At 48.0% G+C, this 25,833-nt stretch overlaps 2 protein-coding genes and 1 pseudogene across 12 annotated transcripts in view; 2 read left to right on the forward strand and 1 right to left on the reverse strand.

Moving 5' to 3' along the window:
- The window catches only part of SLC39A11 (solute carrier family 39 member 11), a 563,219-nt gene that overhangs the window by 20,361 nt on the left and 517,025 nt on the right, over window positions 1-25,833 (forward strand). For 3 of the 10 annotated variants that reach the window (XM_073005073.1, XM_073005076.1, XM_073005082.1), the window contains exons 1-2: window positions 9,913-9,972; window positions 16,706-16,803. The exons of 3 other annotated variants lie outside the window; for them this stretch is intronic. In XM_073005073.1, the coding sequence (XP_072861174.1) occupies window positions 16,719-16,803 (85 nt within the window). In that variant the 5' untranslated portion in view covers window positions 9,913-9,972; window positions 16,706-16,718. Of the gene's footprint in view, window positions 1-9,885; window positions 9,973-16,705; window positions 16,804-25,833 lie in introns of those variants that run through there. 4 more of the 10 variants (XM_073005077.1, XM_073005074.1, XM_037993735.2 and 1 more) reach the window with 4 other exon arrangements.
- Window positions 286-8,192, reverse strand: SSTR2 (somatostatin receptor 2). Of its 2 annotated transcripts, XM_073005072.1 has the most exons (3): window positions 7,876-8,192; window positions 2,564-3,648; window positions 286-1,357 (listed from the first exon to the last, which is right to left on the reverse strand). In XM_073005072.1, the coding sequence occupies exons 2-3, from the start codon at window positions 3,554-3,556 to the stop codon at window positions 1,142-1,144; spliced, it is 1,209 nt and encodes a 402-aa protein (XP_072861173.1). In that variant the 5' UTR covers window positions 3,557-3,648; window positions 7,876-8,192; the 3' UTR covers window positions 286-1,141. The 2 variants fall into 2 exon arrangements, with proteins under 2 accessions (XP_072861173.1, XP_008010123.1); XM_008011932.3 differs by lacking the exon at window positions 286-1,357 and having other exon boundaries at window positions 2,228-3,648; window positions 7,876-8,191.
- Window positions 9,862-10,423, forward strand: LOC140708670 (DNA-directed RNA polymerase III subunit RPC10-like; annotated as a pseudogene).

The raw sequence follows: 25,833 nt of genomic DNA on the forward strand, positions 1-25,833 counted from the left end.
TGAATTTATTTCTACCAATTCTTGGTCCCTTGGAATCATTTCCCTAAAACTCAGCATTTATTCAAGGACCCTGGAACATCTTATGTTATAATAATTGTGAAGTTAGGTCTAAAGCATTTTCTTCCAAATCTTTGCTTGTTTTTGTTAAAAAAAAAAAAAAAAAAGTCACACTTTGCTAAACATGGCTGCTAGGAAGCCCTGAGCTGAACTTGCAGTTGACCTTACTTTTGTTAATGGTGTGGGATTTTACTGCGTGCAATTTCTGCAACAACTTTTTCTATAGTCTTGTTTTATAACTGTACCTCTTTTTATTTTTGTATGGATTTATCTATCCAAAATCTTATTGAACACATTTTTCTGAGCCACAGGAAGTACTTTTGGGAATGAGGTGGTGTGAATTACACAGAAAAAGCAGCACATTAAGGACACCCACAGGTGGAGCACTTAGTCACTCCCACTGGCCAACAGCGCTTGCTTAGGGAGCCAGAAGAGGAAAGCTCATTTAAAAATACGGTAAAATCTATGTGTGAGATGCTGAGTGATGCTCTCAGACAAAAACCAAAGATGATGACATCCTTGCAGACACCCAGGTGTGTATTTCTTCATACTCTGGAAAATGATCAGTCAATGAAATGGACATTGTCCCTTTTCTTATCGCTTGTAAATGTCAGTTTGGGGAACCAAAAAAATGCCACTTTATGGTGTGAAGTGCCTGTCTACAATAGTCCTTGCAGAGCGGCTCAGAGAGTCCGTGGCATTAAAGATGACAGTTACTGTGTATACAGTTAGCAGGGAAGGCGGCACAGCAGTATTTCCAAGTAGTGGAGCCCTACCAACACTCAGACCACACCCCCCGCACGCTGCATATTCATTGGCAGGAAAGGGTGCTTTTGTTTGATGAACAGTGTCCTCTGGTCTTTAGTATGCATTGTGGGTTTTTTTTTTTTTTTTTTTTTTTTTTGAGACTGAGTTTTCTCTTGTTGCCCAGGCTCCTGGAGTGCAGTGGCACACTCTCAGCTCACTGCAACCTCCACCTCCCAGGTTCAAGTGATTCTCCTGCCTCAGCCTCCCAAGCAGCTGGGATTACAGCCACATGCCACTTTGCCCAGCTAATTTATGTATTTTTAGTAGAGACGGGGTTTCACCATGTTGGCCAGGCTGGTCTCGAACTCCTGACCTCAGGTGATCCACCCACCTTGGCCTCCCAAAGTGCTGGGATTACAGGTATGAGCCACCGCGCCGGGCCATGCATTGTGGTTTTCTTAATGCCCAGCTTTGTATGACGTCCTCTAGAATCCCCTTTGAGGAGTCGTCGAATTACATTTCCATTTTCTTTCATTAGGCAGCTATCTCTGGCCTGAAAAATAAAAACAATTTTATGGTTTCTCATAAAGGTGTAATTTTGCTTCACTCTTATTCACTTATTTTCACGATGGAGAGAAGAAAATTGTTTCTCCACAGGAATTATAGTCCATCTTTTGCCTTTCATGTTAGTGATTCTCCCCCGTCATGGCTCCCTAAGAAAAACTAAAGGAAAAGAAAAAAATGCAATCTTATAACAAAGTTGGCTTTGTCTTGATAAATACAATGATGGATGACCACAACCACGTGAGTCCTTTTGGGCAAATGAAGAATTCTCTGATTATATCTGAGAAGTGGAAACATACGAATTTATGTTCTGGTTCTTCAAATATCTTCTCCCTTTCCCTTCTTACATTGACCTAACTTGCCTGAAATTAATGAAGCAAATCCGCAAGGGCAGAGGCTAGAAGTTTTTGAGGTTTGAAGCTTATAGGAGGGTCCTCTTTAGGAAAAACAATACAAAATATCTTACTTTCACAATTTTTTACAAAAACATAATGACCACGTGAACATACTGCCCAGGTCCCTCCTGGGCCTTGGAAAGGCCCGTGCAAGAGGGACCCTGAAGCTTGGACTTTACTGACTTCATGATAAGTCCATTTCTGCGGACACTGTATTGTGGCAAATGTCCATCTACACTACGCACACTCGAATTAGATACTTGTGTATGTGAACACGGGAACGTAGGTAATGCCTATACAGAGAATAAATAGGAATATACAAGGATAAATATAAAAACACAAGATTACATATTGAGTTTTAAATACACAAACACACAGATACTTTTTTTTTCTATTTTTGTTGTTTCTAAAGATGATAGCCAGGCATGATCCCTCTTCTCCAGACTTTGAATTGCCTAGCTGCATTTCAATGTTCGCTTTAAGGGGGAGGTAATCAATTTAGCACATTATCATTCAATCAGACAAGCTGACTCAAACACTGTTCTCTGAATTGGACTCATGCTGAGCAATCCTCTATTCTAGAAGCCAGGTGTGAGGGGTGGGAGGAAGGAAGCGGGTGCGGGTAGGGAGCCCATTGCCAGTAGACAGAGCATGGCTTGGTTTTTTCCCACCCTACAAGCAGTTCAGATACTGGTTTGGAGGTCTCCATTGAGGAGGGTCCTCTGGGTCTCCGTGGTCTCATTCAGCCGGGATTTGTCCTGCTTACTGTCACTCCGCTCCCCGTCATCTGTGCCGCTCACCTTGACCAAGCAGAGAACGTTCTGGAAGCTCTTCTTGAAGTTGTCAGACAAGAAGGCGTATAGGATAGGGTTGGCACAGCTGTTAGCATAGGTGAGGACCACCACAAAGTCAAACATGCCTTTAAGGGCTGGGGTGGGACTGATGGCCATGGAGACGGAAGAAACGTTGAATATGTAGAAGGGAAGCCAGCAGAAGATGAAGACAGCCACCACGATGGACACCATTCGGGTGACCTTCTTCTCAGACTTCTTCCTCTTGGAGGAGCCCACTCGGATTCCAGAAGACTTCACCTTGATGATAATGAACAGGTAGCAAAGACAAATGATGGTGAGGGGTACCAGGAACCCCAGGATGAAAGTGTAGATGATGAACCCTGTGTACCAAGCCCCAGATTCACCTGGCCAGTTGATGGTGCAGCTGCTTCTCCCCCACTGGTTGCTCCGGAGCCCAGCATATATCATGATGGGCAAGATGACCAGCAGAGAGACTCCCCACACAGCCATGGTGATCATCTTGGCCATCCGGGGTCTCCTCCACTTGGCCGACTTGATAGGGTGGACCACAGCCAGGTATCGGTCAATGCTCATCACTGTCAAGCAGAAGATGCTGGTGAACTGATTGATGCCATCCACAGTCATGACCACCCGGCAGATGGCCTTGCCAAAGGGCCAGTGGACCAGAGCCACCTGCATAGCCAAGAAAGGCAGACCCAACATGAAGAGCTCATCTGCGATGGCCAGGTTGAGGATGTAAATGTTGGTTATGGTCTTCATCTTGGCATAGCGGAGGATGACGTAAATGACAAGTGTGTTGCCACACAACCCAATGATGCAGACCACAAAATAGATGAATGTGAGGACTGCATTGCTCGTCAGGTCATAGTATGGCTCTGTCTGGTTTGAGGTGTTGGTTGACACCACAGAGCCATTCAGGTCAAATGGAATGGATAGCCATGTGTGGCTTCCATTGAGTGGCTTATCCACCATGTCCATGGCTGCTTTTCGGTCTTAGGCTAGGTCCAGTCAGTCCAGAGATCTTATTCTCACCTTAATGGACCCTGGAGGCCAAGGATCCAGTGTGACATCTGGAAGGAAAAAAGGAAGATTGGCCCGTCGGTCACGAGCTGTTTAAACTCTCACCAAATTTACACATTTCTGGTTTTTACCCTCTCAGACATACTCTTACATTGAAAAATGTATTATCTTTCCGCATCAACATTAAGCTCTAGAGTTCCTCATCAGTTTTTGAGTAGTTTTTCCAATACTAGGGAAGGGTTTGAGTTCAACCATCATCTGCTGACGCACATGTTGGGGAGGGCTGTGGCTTCAAAAAGCACATACTTTGACCCCTACGAAGTTGACTGATCTAAATTGCAGAAAGGCAGAGCTTGCAGAAGTTCAGCGCCTGACCTCAGAAGGGTCTGACACTGACATTCCTGGCCTCTTCCCTACCAGGAAGTCTGTGCTGACTTGCTGACCGCCTTGGAGTCTTTCCGTTCTGAAAATGCCATAGTGGAAAAAACCCAGACTCTAGAGGTAGAACAAACCGGGTTCCACTGCTGAGCCCATGTGACCGCATGCCTGGTCCTTAATGGTTCTGACTCTTATTTGTTCACATGGGGGTGTCATGAAGGTTAAATGATGGAATGTATGTGAAAACGCCGAGCATTGCGTTGGGCTTATAATGGGAACCTCGTAAGTGGTGTTTTCCCCCCATGTTTTCCTCTACCATCTCATTATCTCTGATGTATTGAAATCTACCTGCATGGTGAACCAATTTATAGTCTTCAGTATTAAAAATAAAAGTCTGGTTTGCTTTCATTTTTTAAATGTAGGCTTCAGTTTATTTTTTGTTTTTCTTCTATTTTTGTTTTCCAGTACCTAATGCTTGACTTCCTCAAGAGCTCTTTCCCAAAGTCCCTAAGGGGATGCTGCTCCCAAGTGCTGTAACACCCCAGAGAATTTGCCTGCCATTTTCTAATTAAGGACAAAAACGGGAAGCAGGTGTGGGACACAAGCTCTTTCATAGAAGTAAGCAGAAGGCTTCCAGCACTGATAGAATTCATTCACACCCGTGATTCCCTTGATCTCCCCAACTGTCCTAGGTGGTAGGGATAATTACCCCCATTTTAGAGATGTTGAAACTGAGGCTTAGACAGTTTAAGGAGCTCACTCCCATTCTCTTGTACATAATTGGTACAGCTGGGATGTGAACACAGGCCACCTGGCCCCAAGTCTTTTGCACGTCTCAAGGCATCCCCTCTGCTCCTCAGTGGCCTAGAGACTGAACGGCTGATAACTGGGCTTTGGTTTGAAGCAACTGACTCCTGTGTTACTTCCTTGCTGATAAAATAATTGGAACACTATTGGCTTGGCTTAAGATCTAAAACGATAGTTCATCCCATAATTAAATGATTGATATACAGCCATTCCAAAAATATCACGGGGTTGGGGTGGGGAGGAGGCTTTTTTGTGCTGACAGCAGGGATATAGAAATGAACAAACTGACCGGGTGCGGTGGCTCACGCCTGTAATCCCAGCACTTTGGGAGGCCGAGGCAGGTGGATCACGAGGTCAGGAGATTGAGACCATCCTGGCTAACACGGTGAAACCCCGTCTCTACTAAAAAAATGCAAAAAATTAGCCGGCCGTGGTAGCAGGCGCCTGTAGTCCCAGCTACCTGGGGGCGCTGAGGCAGGAGAATGACGTGAACCCGGGAGGCGGAGCTTGCAATGAGCCGAGATGGCGCCGCTGCACTCCAGCCTGGGCGACAGAGCGAGACTCCGTCTCAAAAAAAAAAAAAAAAAAAGAACAAACTTGGCTAGTGCCCTCTAGAAGGTGGTAATTTGAAAGGGGAGATAGGAAAGGAAGTCAGCTCATATAGGGTGGGAATTGCATGACAGATAAACGACCGACTTAAGAATGCCTTCCTTTCCTGGGGGACTCAGAGGAGGCTTCCAAAGAGAAATGTTTGAGCTGGGTCTTGGGTGTATGAAGAGTGAGGCAGGACGACAGCAAAGAGGCCCATCTAGGAAGAGGCGAGATGTTCAAAGGGTGGTATGTTCAGCAGAGCGGGAATAATTCACTCGGCTGACACATTTCCCCTGAGCTAGGTGCTTTTCCTGGTGCCTGGGTGTAGATGGAAGATTACTCCTTAATCCCTGGAAAGACTTCAGATGAGTTAAAGGAGACTTGGCCAGCAACAAGTACTTGAGGATCCTTGCTCACCTTTGCCTCTGATCCATTCTGAATTGCCAGGTGCATTGCTGGTTCCTTCTGTGCTCATTTCCCTACCACACAACTGTCTGTGGAGTGAGATCTGGGCTTTGTGGCTGACCATTTTGTGAAGTATTTGGGGGACCTGGAATTTCATGTCTGTATTGGGTAAAAAACCATAGACTGGCAGCAATTAAAACAGAAGCTGTACAGAAACTGTGGTTAGTATCCCTGGATTAACTTGGGTAGTTTCATTATCATTTCTAACCATCTTGTCAGTTGGATTAATTCTACAGAGCCAGAATCCTATTCAAGCTGCCTGCAATTGGAGTGTACCTTATCATGGGGATTTCCAGGGGCCCATCTATATAACATGAATGGTCACACTCCAATGTCCAGGTAACACGGAGTCCCCCTGGGCCGGCAGAGCCCCTGTCTAAGAGCTTTTGGGCCAGGAACGATGATGGTGCAGGGAGTATGAGGGAGGGTTGAGTGTTGCTTTCCAGCCCTAACTTGGTCATTTTAACTGGAGTTTCACTCAACAGGACAGAATTGCTTAATGGTAGCAACAGACAGGGTTCAGAGTCTTGGTGAAGGTGGTGGAGGTGGGAGGCTGGGGAGCCGGTTGAGAGTGGGAAGGCTCCTCTAAGCAAGAAATGAACTTAAATCATGGGGAGATTTATTTAACAAAGAAGCCAGCCGCTTAAGGTCTTCCAGAGATTTCTGTTTCCTTTTTGTTTCAGAGAAAGAATACAATGCCAGGCAGCCAATTCTTGTTGAATTGTGGTTAAATTAAATGTACAAGGAAGTTTGGTTTTCTGCATTCTTTGTTTTTCCAGCCCAATAATTGTTAGATGCTGGAAATGGCTAGTGGTTGGTTTCCTCTGAACCAAGTCCAGGCTCTGTGGAGAGGAGGGTAAGAATGGTCTCACGCACCTGCACCCCCGCCTCCCTTTTACGTAGGGGCTGTGGTTACCAGCCCAAAAAATGAGTGTTGGGATGGCGACTGGACATCAGGGGAGGTCCTAAATCCTGCTCAGCTTCAGTTTCTCCTCTCCCCATCATCTTTCCGCATTCATCCCACCCCCGCCTCCCTTGGGGCCTTCAGAACCCGGCTTGGCCTCTGCGCCGCTGGAGCGAGAGCCCCCACTAGCAGGGTGATAAAAACCCCTGTGGGCCACCGCGGCGCGTGAGCGCCTGGGAAAAGCCGGGGCGGTGCTGGCCTACGGGGTTGAGAAACGGAGGTGCGAGTGTCAGGACCGCGGAGCCGATGCTCCCGGCTGGCACAGAAAGTCCTCCTGGCCATCCAACTCGCTGATCCTCAGAGCAAGGGTTTCCCAAAGAACTCCGTGCCATTTCCAGGAAGACGAGGGAAGAGTGAAGACTGTAGCGCCAGCAGAGCAGGGGTGCCTGGGGTGGGGTGGGGCGCTGAGGACAGAGACATCGGGGTGCAGAAGACAGTCGCTTGGGGACTTGGCCAGCGGCTTTCGGGCACGGGCTATGCAGTGGTTTGGTCTCTCCAAACCTAGATAAACCGTCCTTTCTGTCCCAAGGTGGGGGACGGGGACCGATCCTAGATCGTTTAGCGTCTATCTCCCCGGCTGGGCGAGGAAAAGACAGGAGAGAAGCCTCCCTTTCTCCGCTCTGCGCCCGCCGCCTGCCTCTGGCAGGCTCGGATCTCCGGGTGCGCTCCCCCAGGATCCCCAGCTAACACCTCACGGCCTCGCTCCTCTCGCGCCGGGTCTCTTTTGCAGGGCGCTGGGAGAGAAGTTATCATCCGTCGCAGCTACCACCTGAAATCTCGGGCTAAAGGGCACACGCCACGCACACGGGCATGAGGCTGTGAGGACACGTCGGTTCCAGCACACTCTACCCACAGCCCCCTTACTCAGGCAGGGGTACCCGCTGTCGTTCGTTCCTACTACAATCACCCCAAAAAGCACAAGAGCGGAGAATCACGTCCCGGGACCTACACTCAGGCACTCGGATGGGCACACCACCATCAGCGCAGATGCACACAGGTGCCCAAGTGCGCTTCTCGCTCCCTCCATCTCTATCTCACTCACGCACGCACACACACACACCACACTCCTCACCTTTGCTCTTCCGCTGCAATCCGCTAACTCCGGTCTCCCACACCCAGCGGTTGTCCCCGAGCCAGCTGGGCGCCGCGGCGCGCAGCAGCTTGGCTAGCGCCCGGCGCCGAACGTTTGGTGTTTCTGGCTCCTCGACCCTCTTGTGCCGGCTCCCACTAGCCCCTCGCCCGTAGAGAGCTCGCCTCGCCCGCAAACCCCCTGGTGCCAAGCCTCAGACTGGGGCTCTGGGCGCGGGTGGTCTTGCGAGCGCGCGCGCATGGGTGGCTGCGCCGCTTGGACTGGCCCAGCCAGCCCGGGCCCCTCGGCACATTTCCCCACGCCCCCCTCCCGCTACGTCACAGCGGCTTCGCTCCGCCCTCCCCCAACCCCTCCTCCCGGGTCCTGTAGGAGGACAAGGATGAGACCGACTGAAACGCCTGCAGGTGGCTGCGGGCAGAGCTTACAGACAGCCGGGGAGCGGGAAGAGAGGGGACCCGCGTGCAGGGGCGTGAAAGGTTAAGCGTTTTCCTTCTCTTCAAGACTCATGGCAAGGACAAGCAATATTTTCCCTCTGATTTCACAGAATCGATACCCTTCCACCCAGCATATTCTAGGCAGCTGGAGTGGCGGCCGGGGTAACCCAGATTTACACCGGGACCTCTGTGATTTTCTTAGCCAAACAAGTTAGCAAAACTGTGTTTACCGTGGGCCAGCCCCGGGCACAGGGCGCAGGGCGCAGGGCGCAGTGCGCAGGGCCAGGCTAAGGATAGGGAGAAAAAGGGCTCAGGGGACAGCGCTTCTCCATGCAGTTCCCAATGAGCGCAGGGCATGTAAACCCACACCTGGAGTCCAAGATTCAGTCCTAGGAGCCATCAGAGGGTCAGTGGAGGTCGACTGGTCCCTGCGTCCCACAGCTTGGAGGTGCAGCGGCCATACAGGTGGTCCCCTTGCTGTAGCCACGTCAGTCAGCACCTGCTGGTCTAACCCAGCACAGTCCCTCCTACATGCTGTGAGGGAGCAAAGGGGAACAGGCAAGAAGTGGGAGTTACATCACATGGAGTGGCAGCTATTTCTTTTTGACTGTGATGATTCAGCCTCTTTTCCAATAGTTTAATAAGTCATAATCAATCCTGCAGCCTCCCGTTCCTCACCCTCCTCCAAGTACATACGTACACACACGCACACACACACCATCCTCAGTACAGTTTTAGAGGATGTGAAAACGGAAAGCAAACCCCAACTAGCTTTCTGTGTGAGCTGAACTGCCTATTATTTGATTTAGAATTCACCAGAGAAAAGTAAAAGTCCAGAAGCTGTGTGGCAGGTGCGGTGAGCCCTAGAGATAGATGAGTGACATGGGAAAGGAACCACCAGGTACGGCAGCAGCCAGCTGCTCTCTTCTATCTGGACCAAACCGTATCTTGGGGTACCCACTGTAAGATGGGGATCAGGGGTTTCCATCTCTCTCTGAGAGGCCGGGGAGCGGGAAGAGAGGGGACCCGCATGCGGGGGCGTGACAGGTTAAGTGTTTTCGCTTCATGATAGGGCTTAACTCTTGGCATCCTGGAGCTCAGACAAGATGGAAATTGAGCTGCAATTGCCTTAAAGTTCCAGGAGTCAGTCCGGGATCCAGCATCTCTTTTAGACATGTGCATGCAATTGGAAGGGCTGGGGTGGGTAGCTCACAAGAAGAATCTGCTCGCCATTAGTGAGAAGAGGGAGAGGCAGAGAGGTAATAATAATATCAGGAGGGCATCGTGGAATTGCACTCAGAGGAACTCGGCATCCTCTGGCCACACAGTTGCTGCAATGCCTGTTGCCACCTCCAGTTTAAAACCAGTAACCTGACTGGTTTCCAGGAAAAGAAGGAAGAGCCAGGAAGTGTCCACTCTGCCCTCAAATTCCTTCCCTTTGTACCATGTTATCTTTTAAAAGTTCTCAAACGGTTAATAGCAAATTTATGTTTCATTAAAAAAATAATAACTGGAGGCAGCAGAGTCTGAGATGATGCTGCTGTTCTACCCTGGCTGCAGGGACAGGCTGATCGTGGAGGAGGGACAGCGCTGCCACCACTTCGCCTGCAACACGTGGCCCTGTGTGCACAACATCACCCACAAGGTAACAAATTGGAAGTACTCAAAGTTGAAGGAAGTGGATGATGGACCTGGGAGAGCAGCTGCCTGGGAGGATGTTGACTCTACTACAGAGTCATGTCCTAAACGAGAACCTCCTTGTGCTTCCTGCATGTAGCTTCAGACCCGCTCTGCAGATGAACCAAAGACCACCTTCTACCAGTGTTGCAGGTCTCAGAGTGGACACCACTGCAGGGATTAGGGCAAGGACAGCCCAGCTGCCTGAGTGTCTGCTTACCTCAGGGTAGATGGTCAGCTGGGGGTATGAATCGTGTGTCCTGAGGGTCTTTGCTGGTGTGGTGGAAAGCTAACCCTTTTGAGGTGAAGAGTCAGGGTGTCAGGAAATGTGGCCTATCTGCCAGTCACAGCGGATGAAATCATTGATGTCCAGGGAGTGTTTCTGTGTAGTAGGGAGGACACCCATAACTAAGTGTGCTCTGTTTGAAGTTCCTCCCCTCCCTCCCTCCCTCCCTTCCTTCTTTCCTTCCTTCCTCTTTCTTTCTTTCTTTCCTTCCTTCCTTCCTCCTTCCTTCCTTCCTTCCTTTTTCTCTTTCTTTCTTTTCTTTCTTTCTTTCTTTCTTTCTTTCTTTCTTTCTTTCTTTCTTTCTTTCTTTCTTTCTTTTTCTTTCTTTCTTTCTTTTTCTTTCTTTTTCTCTCTTTCTCCTTCCTTCGTTCCTTTCTTTTCTTTCTTTTCTCTCTCTCTCTTTCTTTTTCTTTTTTTTTTTTTTTTTTGAGACGGAGTCTTGCTCTGTAGCCCGGGCTGGACTGCAGTGGCCGGATCTCAGCTCACTGCAAGCTCCGCCTCCCGGGTTTACGCCATTCTCCTGCCTCAGCCTCCGGAGTAGCTGGGACTACAGGCGCCTGCCACCTCGCCCGGCTAGTTTTTTGTATTTTTAGTAGAGACGGGGTTTCACCGTGTTAGCCAGGATGGTCTCGATCTCCTGACCTCGTGATCCGCCCGTCTCGGCCTCCCAAAGTGCTGGGATTACAGGCTTGAGCCACCGCGCCCGGCCTTCTCTCTCTTTCTTTCCCCTTCCTTCCTTCCTTCCTTCTTTCCTTCCTTCCTTCTTTTTCTTTTTTTTTTTTTTTTTTGGATGGAGTCTTGCTCTGCCACCCAGGCTGGAGTGCAGTGGCACGATCTCGGCTCACTGCAAGCTCTGCCTCCCGGGTTCACGCCATTCTCCTGCCTCAGCCTCCCGAGTAGCTGGGGCTACAGGCACCCGCCATCACACCTGGCTAATTTTTTGTAGTTTTAGTAGAGATGGGGTTTCAATGTGTTAGCCAGGATGGCCTCGATCTCCTGACCTCATGATTTGCCCGCCTCTGCCTCCCAAAGTGCTGGGATTACAGGCGTGAGCCACCATGCCAGACCTCTTTTTTTTTTTTTGAGATGGAGTTTTGCTCTTGTTGCCCAGGCTGGAGTGTAGAAGCGTGATCTCGGCCCACTGCAGCCTCCGCCTCCCGGGTTCAAGCGATTCTCCTGCCTCAGCTTCCCAAGTAGCTGGGATTACAGGTGCCCACCATCACGCCTGGTTAATTTTTTATATTTTTAGTAGAAACAGAGTTTTGCCATGCTGGCCAGGCTGGTCTCAAACTCCTGACCTCAGGTGATCTGCCCGCCTCAGCCTCCCAAAGTGCTGGGATTACAGGTGTAAGCCGCTGTGCCTAGCCCTGTTCTTTCATCTTTTACATTTATTGGCCGTTGACATTGCCTTACCCCAATCAACACTCAAGTATTTGTACTGTTTGCACAACTTAGTACATTAAATATTACTAAATATTTAACTGTTAATTGTAAATTTGTTTATTACTTACTTTATTCAAATTTTATTCTGAATATTTCATTAAAATGGAAGGTCTAAAAAAACAATAATAATAACTGGCTGTAATCCCAGCACTTTGGGAGGCCAAGGTGGGCACCATGCCTGGCTAGTTTTTATAGGAGTTTGAGACAGGCCTGGGCAGCATGGCAAAACCCAGTCTCTACAAAAACAAAAAATTAAAAAATTAACTGGTCATGGTGGTGTGTGCCTGTAGTCCCAGCTATTCAGGAGGCTGAGGTAGGAGGATCACTTGAGCCCAGAGAGGTGGAGGCTGCAGCGAGCCGTGATCAGGCCACTCACTCCAACCTGGGTGACAGAGTGAAACTCTGTCTCAACAAAACAAAACAAAATGAAAAAACACTGTTTTCTTACCCATGCAAGAAATGAAACACTGGCTCTCAACATGCCCCCGACTCAAAGGCGACTTTGATGAAGCAATGCACTTTTTTTTTGTTTTTAATTTTAATATGAGTACTGCTAGCAAAAACAGACGGCTTCTGGAGGTTCAACCAAATAACCATCACCCTTCTAGGCAACTTGGGTGAGTTGTTGGTGGCTCTCTGTATGCTCTTATTTATTTATTTATTTATTTAGAGACAGGTTCTCACTCTGTTGCCCAGGCTGGAGTGCAGTGGCGTGATCTCAGCTCACTGCGCCTCCACCTCCCAGGATCAAGCGATTCTCGTGCCTTAGTGTCCCAAGTAGCTGGGATTACAGGTGTGCGCCACCATGCCCTGCTAAGTTTTGTATTTTTAGCAGAGACTGGGTTTCACCATGTTGCCCAGGCTGGTCTCAAACTCCTGACCTCAAGTGATTCACCCGCCTCGGGCTCCCAAAGTGCTGGGATTACAGGTGTGAGCCACCACGCCTGGCCTAATTTTTATATTTTTGAGACAGAGTCTCACTCTGTTGTCCAAGCTGAAGTGCAGTGGCGTGATGTTGGCTCACAGCAATCGCTGCCTCCCAAGCTCAAGTGATTCTGCTGCCTCAGCCTCCCGAGTAGCTGGGACTCCAGGCAGGTGCCACCATGCCCGGCTAATTTTTGTAATTTTAGTAAAGATGGGGTTTCACCATATTGGCCAGGCTGGTCTTGAACTCCTGACTTCAGGTAATCACCCACCTCGGCCTCCTGAATAGGCTGAATAATCCCAAAGTGCTGGGATTACAGGTGTGAGCCACCACCTGTAGCCCTTTATGCTCTTTAATGTGGATGACCAAATAAAGCAACATCCACCTCCATGTACTTTCCTTGTCAAGCCTTCCTCTCCTTATCAGATAGGGCAGGCCCAGCCTGGAGAAAGCACTGATGCACCCACGTTAGGCGCACCTGTCTTACTGCAGCTGACTGAGTGGACTCTGAACAACATTGACCTTGACAGCAGAAATGTGTCATCTCGGATGATTGTTGATTTTTCCCAGAAAATGTATGCCTCTCTCTTTTCCTCTCCCCACCTCTGAAGGCCTCCAAGGAGCTGTTTGGGCTGCCACCTGCACTCAGGGGCAAACCTCAAGTTCCTATTCTGCCTTTGGCTCCCCCACGCTTTTTTGACTCTGCCCTCCATCTGCTGAATGAAGTCTGAGCTGTAATCCACATTGGGCTGCCTCTTCTTCCTCTGCAGCTTGGTTAGTAACTAAGTAACAAAACCTTGAGCCAGAAAAACAGAGAGGTTGGAGAGGAGATAACCTTCCAACTGGCTTGTTTGATATCTTTAAAGCAATTAAATAGCACCCTTCCCTCTGTCAGCAGTTATCAGAGAGACAATAGGTGGCAGGAAATTAAGAAAAGGAGGAGGACAAAGGGCCAGGCCAGTGTCCAGCCCCTTCCATGGGGAGGGGCTGCTCGGTTCACTCTTGCCAAGAGAAGTTCATAGTCTAGGAGCTCCACAGGGAAGACACAATTCCCAAACAGGTCATTATGTCTCTGAGTGGCTTAATAAATTAAATGGGGGAAATTGTTACTCTGCAATCAATTTAGTGAAAGTAAGTATTGCAATTAAGCCTGGAGGAAAGCAACAGAGCCCTGAGGGGAGGATTGGATGTGTTTGGGAGTGTTAGATACCAATCTGAGTATCTAGTGTGGTTTTTATCATCTTTATGGGAATGTCAAGATGAGGTTTACCATTTCTATTGATGAGAAAAGGGCAATGCTCCTGCTGTGGAGAACATCAGATATCCTGTGGTTTGAGGGGGCGGGGAGAAGATACTACGCATGGTGATCATAGTACCTTGACTTCCTGGGACACTCTTGTTTTTAGCTGTTCTTTCCCTTGTCCCCCACAAACCATCCGCATTTTATAAAAATGGAAATGTAAGCACGTAAAAGCCTTTCTGATACCATGGGTCCTGATGTTTAGTTTGGAAAATATAGAATATAGTCACCATATCGCTGTTTGAAAATTTAAGGGCTGGGCACAGTGACTCATGCCTGTAATCCCAGCATTTTGGGAGGCTGCAGAAGGAGGATCACTTGAGTCCAGGAGTTTGAGACCATCCTGGGCAATATAGTGAGACCTTATCTCTCCAAAAAAAAAAAAAAAAAAAAAATTAGCCAAGCATGGTGGTGCACACCTGTAGTTCCAGCTACTTGAGGGGCTGACATGGGGGGATCTCATGAGCTCAAGAGGTGGAGGCTGCAGTGAGCCAAGATCATGCCACTACACTCCCGCCTGGGTGACAGAGCAAGACCCTGTTTCAAAATAAAAAAAAAAAAAAAGGAGGTGGGGGTTTATTTGGCATAGTTGATTTAATAGTCTCTTCAAATACACAAAAAATTCAAATGAGGATCTTTCTTCCTCTCTCTCCCTAGCCCTCAACAGCTATGAGTCTGGCATGGCGTGTCACCATTTTTCTCTATTAGCAACCTCGACCCTCAGGGAATACATTGGCCAGTAGGCAATAGAAGCTCTTTGGAAACCACCGCCAAACAAGTCTAGAATCAGGAATGGTGGTTAGAAGATGCTGTGCTCTAGATAGGATTCCTTTTTTTCTTCTCTCCCCCTTTTTGGCAGAAATGCATATAGACATAACATCCTGGAGCCAGAAGGGTCCTTAGACATTCTCAGGTTTACAGCCTACATCCCATCATTATCGAAGTAAAGCTACCAGGCTCAGAGAGGACAGGTGACTTGCCCAAGGCCACCCAGCAGGGGAGTGGCAAAGTCAAGAGTCAAATGAATCGCAGACTCATACCTCCTTTCATAGGGACCCCACCCACACGGGGTATGAAAGCTGGAGGAGAGGAGTCCCCAGCTCCCCCACTGTCTGTCCCAGCACTTCTCTGGCACCAGAACATTTTTCCTGATAACCACATCCCTGCTGCTCTTACCTGGCTCAGCTCCTCTTTTTCAGTGCCATGGTGACAGAGTTAGAAAACTTGAGGCTGTCTCCTGTTGTGACTTTTCCCAGAGTGTGCTTCCTGGACCATTACTTCTCAGAGCTAGATGCTGTGTAGAAAAATCAGCTGAGCGTGGTGACTCACACCTGTAATCCCAGTACTTTGAGAGGCCAAGGCCAGTGGATCCCTTGAGCCCAGGAGTTCGAGACTAGCTTGACCAACATGGTGAGACCCCTGTCTCTACTAAAAATACAAAAAATAGCCGGGCATGGTGGTGCGCACCTGTAATTCCAGCTACTTGGGTGGCTGAGGCACGAGAATCACTTGAACCTGGGAGGTGGAGGTTGCAGTGTGCCGAGATTGCACCACCACACTCCAGCCTGGGCAACAGAGTGAGACTCTGTCTCTCGAGGAAAAAAAGAAAACGAAAAAGAGCACAGGCAACTCTGGGAAATGGTGCACAACTGCACATTCACCCCATGTCCTGAAGATTCACATTCATATATATATATATATATATATATATATATATTTTTTTTTTTTTTTTTTTTTTTTTTTGAGATAGGGTCTCACTGTGTCTCTCAGGCTGCAGTGCAGTGAGAGCTGAAGCCCAGGCTTGAGCCGTTCTCCCATCTCAGCCTCCCAAGTCACTGAGACTACGCCCGGCTAATGTTTGTATTTTTTATAGAGATAGGGTTTTGCCATGTTGCCCAGGTTGGTCTCGAATTCCTGAGCTCAAGTGATCTGCTGGCCTCAGCCTCCCAAAGTACTGGGATTACAGGTGTGAGCCACCGCGCCCGGCCTCACAGGCTTATTATATCCATTATGTGCGGGGCGCACTGAGTGTTTCACACACCTTTCATCTCATTTAATTCTCTCAACCTTTGTGGCACATGACTTTACCAGTAGTAACATTGGTATTTTGAGAAATCTTGCAGTAAAGACACCTGTTGATCTTGAAGCCAGTGCTTCCCAACTTATTTAGCCATGGATTCCCTGTGAGTAATTTTCCCTGTATTTCCCTGAGTAATTTTCAACACCTATTCTGTGCTTACTGTATGCCAAGCACTGTGCTAGATGCTTTCTATTAACTCATTTAATCCTCACTGTAATCCTATGAAGCACCGTCAGCATTATGAATCCCCCCTTTTGTGAATGAAGTAAGCAAGGCACAGAGAGGTTAAGTACCCTGCCCAAGGTCACACAGCTAGCAGTGACAATTTAACTCCCAAATCCTGAACATAATCATGCAGAGCAACAATCCATTGGCAAATGGGACTCCCACCTTCCTTAATCGTTCTTAGAGGCTGATTACAATACAAGAGAGACAATCCCTTCCCCTGATCGATAGCCGCAATTGTTTGTTGTTGCTGTTCGAGACAGTCTCGTTCTGTTGCCTAAGCTGAAGTTCAGTGGATTGATCACCGCTCACTGCAGCCTTGACCTCCTGTGCGCAAGTGGTCCTCTCACCTCAGCCTGCCGAGTAGCTAGGACTACGGACATGCACTAGCACGCCTGGCGAATTTTTAAATTAGTTTTTTTTTTTTTTTTTTTTTGTACAGACAGGGTCTCACTATGTTGCCCAGGATGGTCTTGATCTCATGGGCTCACATGATCCCCCCGACTCCCGCCTCGAACCTCCAAAGTGCTGGGATTACAGGTATGAGCCACCACGCCCGGCCCACAATTGTTTTAAGCCCTTCTCCAGGCAGTTACTCTCCCATCCTCAGAATGCCTCTGTGGATGAGTTCTGGATTGTTTCCAAGTTCTCTGAGGCTCTGACAATCATCCAGGCCTCCTAGAAGAATCTTTTTCTTCTCCCTTCCAGAGTGACCCAAGTGACAAGAAGTGCCTGGTGCCCTCCTGCTGTGTGACTCCCTCCGCCCCCACCCCCCGCCAAATGCTGAATTGCCTTATTAGCCGAATCAGAAGGGCAGCCCGTTCCCCAGAAGAGGAGCTGCTGCTGGGGGGAAGATCTGGGGGGAGATTTATAGACTCACAGCAGCAGAGCACCCCTCTGAGAGCACCTGTCAGGGCTTCAAGACAAGTTTTAAAACTCCCCAGGAAAATTATCTGGGGAGTTTTAAAACTAAGGGTGCCCCGGCTCCGTCCTTAGCAATTCTCATTTAATTTTTGGCATGGGGCCCAGGTAATGTTTTCAAGCTCCCCAGTTGACTTTCATGTGAGCTAGAGCTGAGAACCACTGAGAGTTAAACTGTCTCGTTTCGGATGTGGAGGAACTTTAGATCAGGAAGCAGGAAAGACTGTCTCGGGTCAGGCCACAGGCAACTCAGGAGCTCTCCTCCCCTAGGGAGGAGACTGTGGGCTCACGTTGCACTCGTCACCCTGGGAACCCTGTTATCTGGGCAGAGGGCGCTCTGAGCAGGGTTTGTGCAGCCGTGAGGCCTGGGAGTCTCTGTTCCATGAGCAGATGGAACCAGAGTTTTCTCTCTCATAAGGAAAATCCCCTTCAATTACCTCTCCTCTCCTAGTGCGATAGCAGGGTAGACACCTCACCTTACTTCCCTTTGGCAAGATGCACTGGTTCCTGCAGAATGGGTGTTTCACAGCTTGTGAAGGGGCAGCAACTTCACAAATGGGTCAGAACCAGTAATTAGGGTCCTCGTTGTAATTACAGCAGCGAAGGTCAGAATCTGATTTAATCATGGCCAAAGTTGACCACACTGGCCTTTTCCCTACTGGGGTCTGTGTTCCCGTGTGTTCAGCAACCGGGTACCTGGGTGAGGCTCCCACACTGTCCTGTCTCCACGGATAGCTCCTCCTTGCTCTGGAAATTCTCCTTGTCCTGTTCTCCTTGTGCTAGCGGCTCAAATGGTAGCTCCTCCCTAACGGGACACAGAATATTTAACATTTAATAGGGCTTTGGGGAGGTGCAGACCCAGAAGAGAGGATTTCCAAGTGGAGATGTTGGCACAGCGTTGACAGGAGGTGGGGTTGGGTGGGTCTTCATGCTGAGCGGCGTCCCATCTCTTATCACAGAGCCTGTTTCTCTCTCTGAGTCAGGAATTTCTGCTGCTGAAGGGCCTCTGCCCCCCGAAGAAGCAAACACCAGGAGTGAATCCGGCCACTGCAGCTGATATAGTTCAATTACGTTTCCAAAGAGGCTGCAGTTCCTTAGCTGGCCCCGTGGTGGGGTGAGCGCACAGAACTCACCTCCCGGGCGGCCTCTGCGAGCTTGGGCACCGGGCCTTGCAGGATGGGGCCCAAACGTCCACCCCAAGGCCTTTCTTTTCTCTTTTCTCACTCCCACCCCCCATCCTCCTGCCAATCTGGGGATGCGATGCTGCCCTATTAGAATCAGGATGATGGCAGTGCCTTGGAACCCAGATTCTGGCGTTTTCTGTCTCCCCTTCTCATGGTGGCTTTCCTCTCTCTGGCCCCACTGACAAAGATAATCTCCTCTATCCGAGATCACGGTGTCCTTCTTGGACATGAGATTGCTAGAGGCCCAGGTGAGAAGTTATTGAGGGCAGATGTCAGTTCTGCAAAGGGAGTGGATTCTGCAAAGACAGTGGATTTGGAAAAGGGTCTTGAAAAGCTGTCTGGGGGTGGCGGGGTGGCACTTCGTGCCTGTTTGGAGGCTGCAGGCTAAAGCCGCAAATGATGCTTTTGTTGAGTGCTACAAACGTTTCTGTAAGGCTGAAAGGGTGAGTTTTCCTTCTTTGACACAGGAGATGACTCCACAGAGCCCATGGGCATTGGAATGGGTTCCAGTCGCAGGGCCAGGAGGGACTTTGTTCAGCCAGGTGAGGCCCTCGTGATGATGGGACCTGGCCACTTTCCAAAAGTATGACTTCCCTGCTGGCTGCTTCTTGCTCCCTTGTAAGGGAGCCAGCTTGTTGGCTTTACTTGCTGGTTGGGCTGCCAGTCCCCAAGCTTCATGGTACCCGCCTGCCTGAGGCCCCAGAGCAGATGGCCGGCCTGGTGAGGCGGAGTGGGAGCCCCGCCCCCGCCCCCGCCCCGAGTCATTCATGTGTCTCCTCTGCCCTCACAGCCAACAAACGGCTCCTCCTCCCCCTCCCCGGCTCTCTCCTACCTCACTCTCCAGCAGCCAGATCTGACAGATTGTCCCTGTGTCTGCCGCTAAAACCTAATTTGTCCATACCACTTCAGACACTCCGTCTTTCTCCCTGGCAAGACCCTTTTACTTGGGGTTGCAAAGCATGACAATTCTAGGCTTTGTTTCCAGCCTGCTGGAACACTGGACTCTTTTGAATCATCGGATTCAAGACTTAGGAGGTGTCCTCACTCCCGTTAGAGATGGGTAAGGACGTTGTCGGATCCTAACATGACCTGACAGAGCAGGTGTCTGGGAAGATGAGGCTTGGCCTCACCGTGTGATCCTGCAGAAGCGCTCACTTTAGTGCTCCTTCAATAATAAGTCTGTTTAAACAGAACTTAAACAATTTTTTTTTTTTTTTGAGATGGAGTCTCGTTCTTGTTGCCCAGGCTGGAGTGCAATGGCACCACCTGGCCTCACTGCAACCTCCACCTCCCAGGTTCAAGCAGTTCTCCTGCCTCAGCCTCCCGAGTAGCTGGAAATTACACGCACCCACCACCATGCCCGGCTAATTTTTGTATTTTTAGAGTAGAGATGGAGTTTCACCATGCTGACCAGGCTGGTCTTGAACTTCCAACCTTAAGTGATCTCCCAACCTCGGCCTCCCAAAGTGCTGGGATTACAGGCATGAGCTACCATGCCCAGGCAGAACTTAAACAATTTTTAACACAACTTTTTCATGTATACATAGCATATAAAAATTTTAAACAACTTACCAGAATATGACTGGTTCTAAAAATCCTATCTCCCATCCCCGCAACATGAAGACTTGACACCAGTGAGTCTATTCTAAACATTCTGATTTCAGCTCCAAAGTGAATTTTTAAGGACAAGTTCCAGAAATGAATTGGCAGTGGTGATATTAAATGCATATGTGGTTTTCCAAGATGAGAACTTTTTAGTGCTGTTGGACTATTTAGGAATGCCAAGTACTCACTTTGATGTATAGTTCTGATGTTATTGGCAAAAATAAACAAATCAAAAGCACAAAATGGGCAACTGACAATGTCATGTCTCTGAAGAGCATGTCTGTATATAATCCTCCTACACAGGTATACACACTTTCATCCATCTATTCTAAACATGAAGAATGTACAAGAGAAAAGGGGAGAAAAATTGGTTTCTAAGTCCTGCAGTCCAACTTTTTTTTTTTTTTTTTTCTGAGATAGAGTCTTATTCTGTCGCCTAGGCTGGAGTACAGTGGCACAATCTTAAGTCACTGCAACCTCTGCCTTCTGGGGTTCAAGTGATTCTCCTGCCTCAGCCTCCTCAGTAGCTAGGACTACAGGCATGCACCACCATCCCAGCTAATTTTTTGTATTTTTAGTAGAGACAAGAGTTTCACCACATTGGCCGGGCTGGTCTCGAACTCCTGACCTCAAGCAATCTGCCTGCCTCGGCCTCCCAAAGTGCTGGGATTACAGGTGTGAGCCACTGCGCCTGGCCTATGCAGTCCAACTTTTGACTGTGTTCTCTCAGGGCAAGGGAATTCAGAAGCCTACCCCAGGCCTGAAATCCTTTGCAAGTGTTCAGAAATCATGCAGGATAGTAGTTGCTTTTGATGTCCTCCTACCCTTCACAGGCCTTTCAGAAATCCACTGTTTTTTTCATGGCGTCTTATATTCTATTTAGGAGAGATGCTATAAAGGGTTGTCGTGTCTGAAACTGGTTTTGTCCCTGTTTTCGGTATCTTGTCACAAAACTGGCAGTTCATCATAAAGCAATTAATGCCGCATGACTTAATGAACATTTAATGCATTTTTTTTTTTTTTTTTTTTTTTTTAGATGGAGTCTTACTCTTTCACCCAGGCTGGAGTGCAGTGGTGCAATCTTGGCTCACTGCAACCTCCGCCTCCCAGGTTCAAGTGATACTCCTGCTTCAGCCTCCTGAGTAGCTGGGATTACAGACATGTGATACCACACCTGGCTAATTTTTGTATCTTTGGAAGAGTCAGGGTTTCACTATATTGGTCAGGTTGGTCTCGAACTCCTGACCTCAGGTGATCCTCCTGCCTCGGCCTCCCAAAGTGCTGGAATTTAGGGGTGAGCCACCGCGCCCAGCCTGATGCATTTATTTGGTTGGGTGGGAGGGTGAGTAGCTCTGTACCCCTAAGTAGATAGACGCTGCCTAGTGAGCTCAAATAACTCATCTTGGTTAATTTCTTCTAAAATTATATAACTCTATAATTTGAGGTCCAGATAGTAAAATATATGCGGATAATATATGCTCATCTTTAGTGCAAACCAGTAGAAAGATTTGACCAGTAAAATCTTTTTATTTTAAATTTTATTTTATTTTAACAAGCCAAATGGTAGGATTAGACTTCTAAAGAAAAACAACAGACTATGTCTGGGCACGGTGCCTCACGCCTGTAATCCCAGCACTTTGGGAGGCCGAGGCAGGCAGATCACAAGGTCAGGAGATGGAGACCATCCTGGCCAACATGGTAAAACCCCAACTCTACTAAAAGTACAAAAAAATTAGCTGGGGATGGTTGTGCACGCCTGTAGTCCCAGCTACTTGGGAGACTGAAGCAGGAGAATCGCTTGAACTGGAAGGCGGAGGCTACACTGAGCCGAGATGGCGCCACTGCACTCCAGCCTGGCGACAGAGTGAGACTCTGTCTCAAAAACAAACAAACAAACAAAAAACCAGCAGACTCCTGCTCCCTCCTTCTCCACTTCTGATACATTCCCTAAGGACAAAAACTTTCACTTCTTTGTTTTGTTTCTTCTGTTACTGAATTTACCTCTATGTTTTCTAAATGGCACAGTTACACTTCTATTTATTGATTTTTCTGTTTCGGACTCTATTGGCTTCCTGTGAAAGAGCTCCAACTCACCACCTATATGATGAACTTCTCTATTCCCTTTCCTCCCAATATAGTCACTGTGTTAGTTCATTCTCACGTTGCTATGAAGAAATCCCGGAGACTGGGTCATTTATCAAGAAAATAGGTTTAATTAACTCAGTTCTGCATGGCTGGCGAGGCCTCAGGAAACTTACAATCATGGCAGAAGGCACCTCTTTACAGGGTGACAGGAGAGAGAATGAGTGTCAGCAGGGGAAATGCCAGACACATATAAAACCATAAGATCTCTTGAGAACTCACTCTCATGAGAATAGCATAGGGGAAACTGCCCCCATGGTTCAGTTATGGGGGTTATAATTCAAGATGAGATTTTGGGTGGGGGCACAGCCAAACCATATCAGTTACCATCGTTTTTGTCAAGTCAGTAGTCAATGTTTTCATTACTACAACAATGTAAATATTATTTATAGCTGAGCCAAGCACTATGCTTTGCTGGTCTCTTTTTTTTTCTTATAGAGTCTTTTGTTTTCCCTGAAGTTAATGATTACCTCTTTGTAATCAGAGTCTCATTCTGTCACCAGGCTGGAGTGCAGTGGCGTGATCTCGGTTCACTGCAACCTCTGTTTCCTGGGTTCAAGTGATTCTCCTGCCTTAGCCTCCCGAGTAGCTGGGATTACAGGTGTGCACCACCACGCCCAGCTAATTTTTGTATTTTCAGTAAAGACAGGGTTTCACCATGTTGGCCAGGCTGGTCTGTAACTCCTGACCTCAAATGATCTGCCCGCCTCGGCCTCCCAAAATACTGTGATTGCAGGCGTGAGCCACCATGGCCCGCCCCCCATATTTTTTTTTTACTTGCTTTTTTATGTACCTATTAATGATTCATTCCTATATTCTACAGAGTCAAAAATCTTCTCTAACTTTATTCAACATATTGATTTCTTTTATGGCTTGGAGCCATTCTTCCTGGAGAGCGTTATCCTTCTGCTCAATCTAGACCAATTGTTCTTGAAGTCTGCTGCACAGCTCTCATCTCAGGACTTTTCTTCACCTTTACCCTGAGGATTTCTTTCTTGCTTCCCAATGTTCGTCTTCTGTTTGCTCTCTCTTGCTCTGTCTGGCTTACTTCTTTGTTTTGGTGGAGCATCACCTCCAGGAGTTTCTTGAGAAATGGCATGTGGTAGCCAGCCTCCAAGATGAGCCCTAAAAATCCCATCATCTGGTATTCACTCCCTGCACGGCCCCTCTCACATTGTACCAGGATTGATCTGTACGACCAATGAATATGGTGGATGATGGTACGTCACTTCAGAGATTAGGATGTGAAAAGCATTGTGCCTTTTATCTTGGAGGCTCTCACCTGTCTCCACCCCTCTTCCTCTCTCCTCCCTCCCGTGTCTTCCCTTCCTCTCACCTCCCCTCTCCTGTCTTCCTCACTCTCCTTTTGAGGAAAGGTGGTGAGCCCGTCTTGAGCAGTCCTATAGGATGGGAAGGTGGAGCCTCCAGCCAACAACCACAGGAATGAGCTTAGAGGTCGATTCTTCAGCCTCAGTCAAGCCTCAGATGACTGCAGCTTTGGCTGATTCCTTAATTGCTCCCTGATACGGTTTGGCTGTGTCCCCCATCCAAATCTCATCTTGCATTGTAGCTCCCATAATTTCCACATGTGGGAGGGATCCGGTGGGTTTCCCCCATACTGTTATCATGGTAGTGAATAAGTCTCACGAGATCTGACGGTTTTTTTGTTTGTTTGTTTTTTGTTTTTGAGACGGAGTCTCGCTCTGTTGCCCAGCTGCAGTGCAGTGGCGCGAGCTTGGCTCAGTGCAAGCTCCGCCTCCTGGGTTCACGCCATTCTCCGGCCTCAGCCTCCCAAGTAGCTGGGACTACAGGTGCCAGCAACCACGACCGGCTAATTTTTTGTAGTTTTATTAGAGATGGGGTTTCACCGTGTCAGCCAGGATGGTCTTGATTTCCTGACCTTGTGATCCGCCCGCCTTGGCCTCCCAAAGTGCTGGGAGATTGTACCTGTGAGCCACCGCGCCCGGCCGCAGATCTGAGTGTTTCATAAGGGGTTTCCCCTTTCCCTTGGTTCTCGTTCTCTCTTGCCTGCTGTCACGTAAGACCTGCCTTTCACCTTCAGCCGTGATTGTGACGCTTCCCCAGCCACATGGAACTGTAAGTCCATTAAACCTCTTTTTCTTTATAAGTCACCCAGTCTCGAGTATATCTTTATCAGCAGTGTGAAAACAGACTAATACACTCCCTCATGACAAACCCTTAGCCCAAACCACCCAGCGAAGCCACTGCCCCCTAAGCCACTCTCAAATTTCTTTCTCATAGAAAATAGGAGATAGTAAATGTCCACTTTTTAAACCACCAAAATTTGATGTGACTTGTTACACAGAAATAGATATGACAAAGGTAATTTTTTTGACACTGTGCTTATGTTAAAATGTCTTTATTGTACCCACACTTCTGACTGATGGTTTAACTGTATATAGAATTCTGTTCAACCATTGGAAATCCTCTTCCCTCAGAATTTTAAATATATTTATCCATTGTATCCTGGTTTACAGCGTTGATGTGGGTATGTCCAATGTCTTTTCCCAAAAACTTTTAAAAGCTTCTCTTCATTACAGGTGTTGTGAAATTTCATCAGGCTATGCTTTGGTGTGAATAGCTATTTTCTTTTATCATTTGTGTGGTTTGCATTCAGTGAGCCCCTTTAATCTGGAAACGTATGTCTCTTATTTTTAAAAGATGTCGTTACGTTAATGTTTTTAATTACTCCACTTCTGTTGTCATTGGTCTCTCTTCCTGGCATTTCTATTACTCAGACCAGTTCCTTGATTCCCTTGGCTTTTCTCTATTTTTCATCTCTTTGTCCTTTTTGACTTTCTGAGTAATATTTCATTTCTAACCATTCTACTGAATTTTTTATTTCAACAATTATATTTTTTTTTCTTTTTTTGAGATGGAGTCTCGCTCTGTCACTCGGGCTGGAGTGCAGTGGCATGATCTTGGTTCACTGCAACCTCTGCCTCCCAGGTCCAAGTGATTCTCATGCCTCAGCCTCCTGAGTAGCTGGGATTACAGGCACACGCCACCATGCCTGGCTAATTTTTGTATGTTTAGTAGAGATGGGGTTTCACCATGTTGGCCAGGTTGGTCTTGAACTCCTGACCTTAAGTGATTCTGAAGGGTTTGAGAGGGAAGAACCTGGAAACCTAATGGCTTATTAGATTTAGGGAACAAGAGGGTGGCGGTACAGTAGGGAGATGGGGATTCCTGGATTTCTGGCTTTGGTGACTGGATGGGAGTGGTACTGTTCACCAAGAGGAATAAAGGGGAGGAGCACACACCTCATGGGCAGAGAGGGTGAGTTCTGTTTGGGTTCTGCTGAGATTATTATGCCCATAGGATGCCCATAGGATGGCTAGAAAATAGTTTGATCTATCAGTTGGGAGAAAAAACTTGGGAGAAAAAAACTGAGCTAGACATTTAATAGACATTTAAGTTTGGGACATTAAGTTTGTTGCTGCTGTTGTTTTGAAACAGGATCTTCCCTAGGCTGGAGTGCAGTGGTGTGATCACAGCTCACTCAAGCCTCAACCTTCCCAGGCTCAGGTGATCCTCCCACTTCAGCCTCCCGAGCAGCTGGGACTACAGGTGTGCACCATCACATCTGGCCAGTTTTTGTATTTTTTGTAGAGCTAGGGTTTTTCTATGTTGCCCAGGCTGGTCTCGAACTCCTGGGCTTGAACAATCCTTCCACCTCAGCCTCCCAAAGTGTCGG

Source organism: Chlorocebus sabaeus, chromosome 16 (genome assembly GCF_047675955.1).
Source record: "Chlorocebus sabaeus isolate Y175 chromosome 16, mChlSab1.0.hap1, whole genome shotgun sequence".
Classification (NCBI taxonomy): Eukaryota; Metazoa; Chordata; class Mammalia; order Primates; family Cercopithecidae; genus Chlorocebus; species Chlorocebus sabaeus.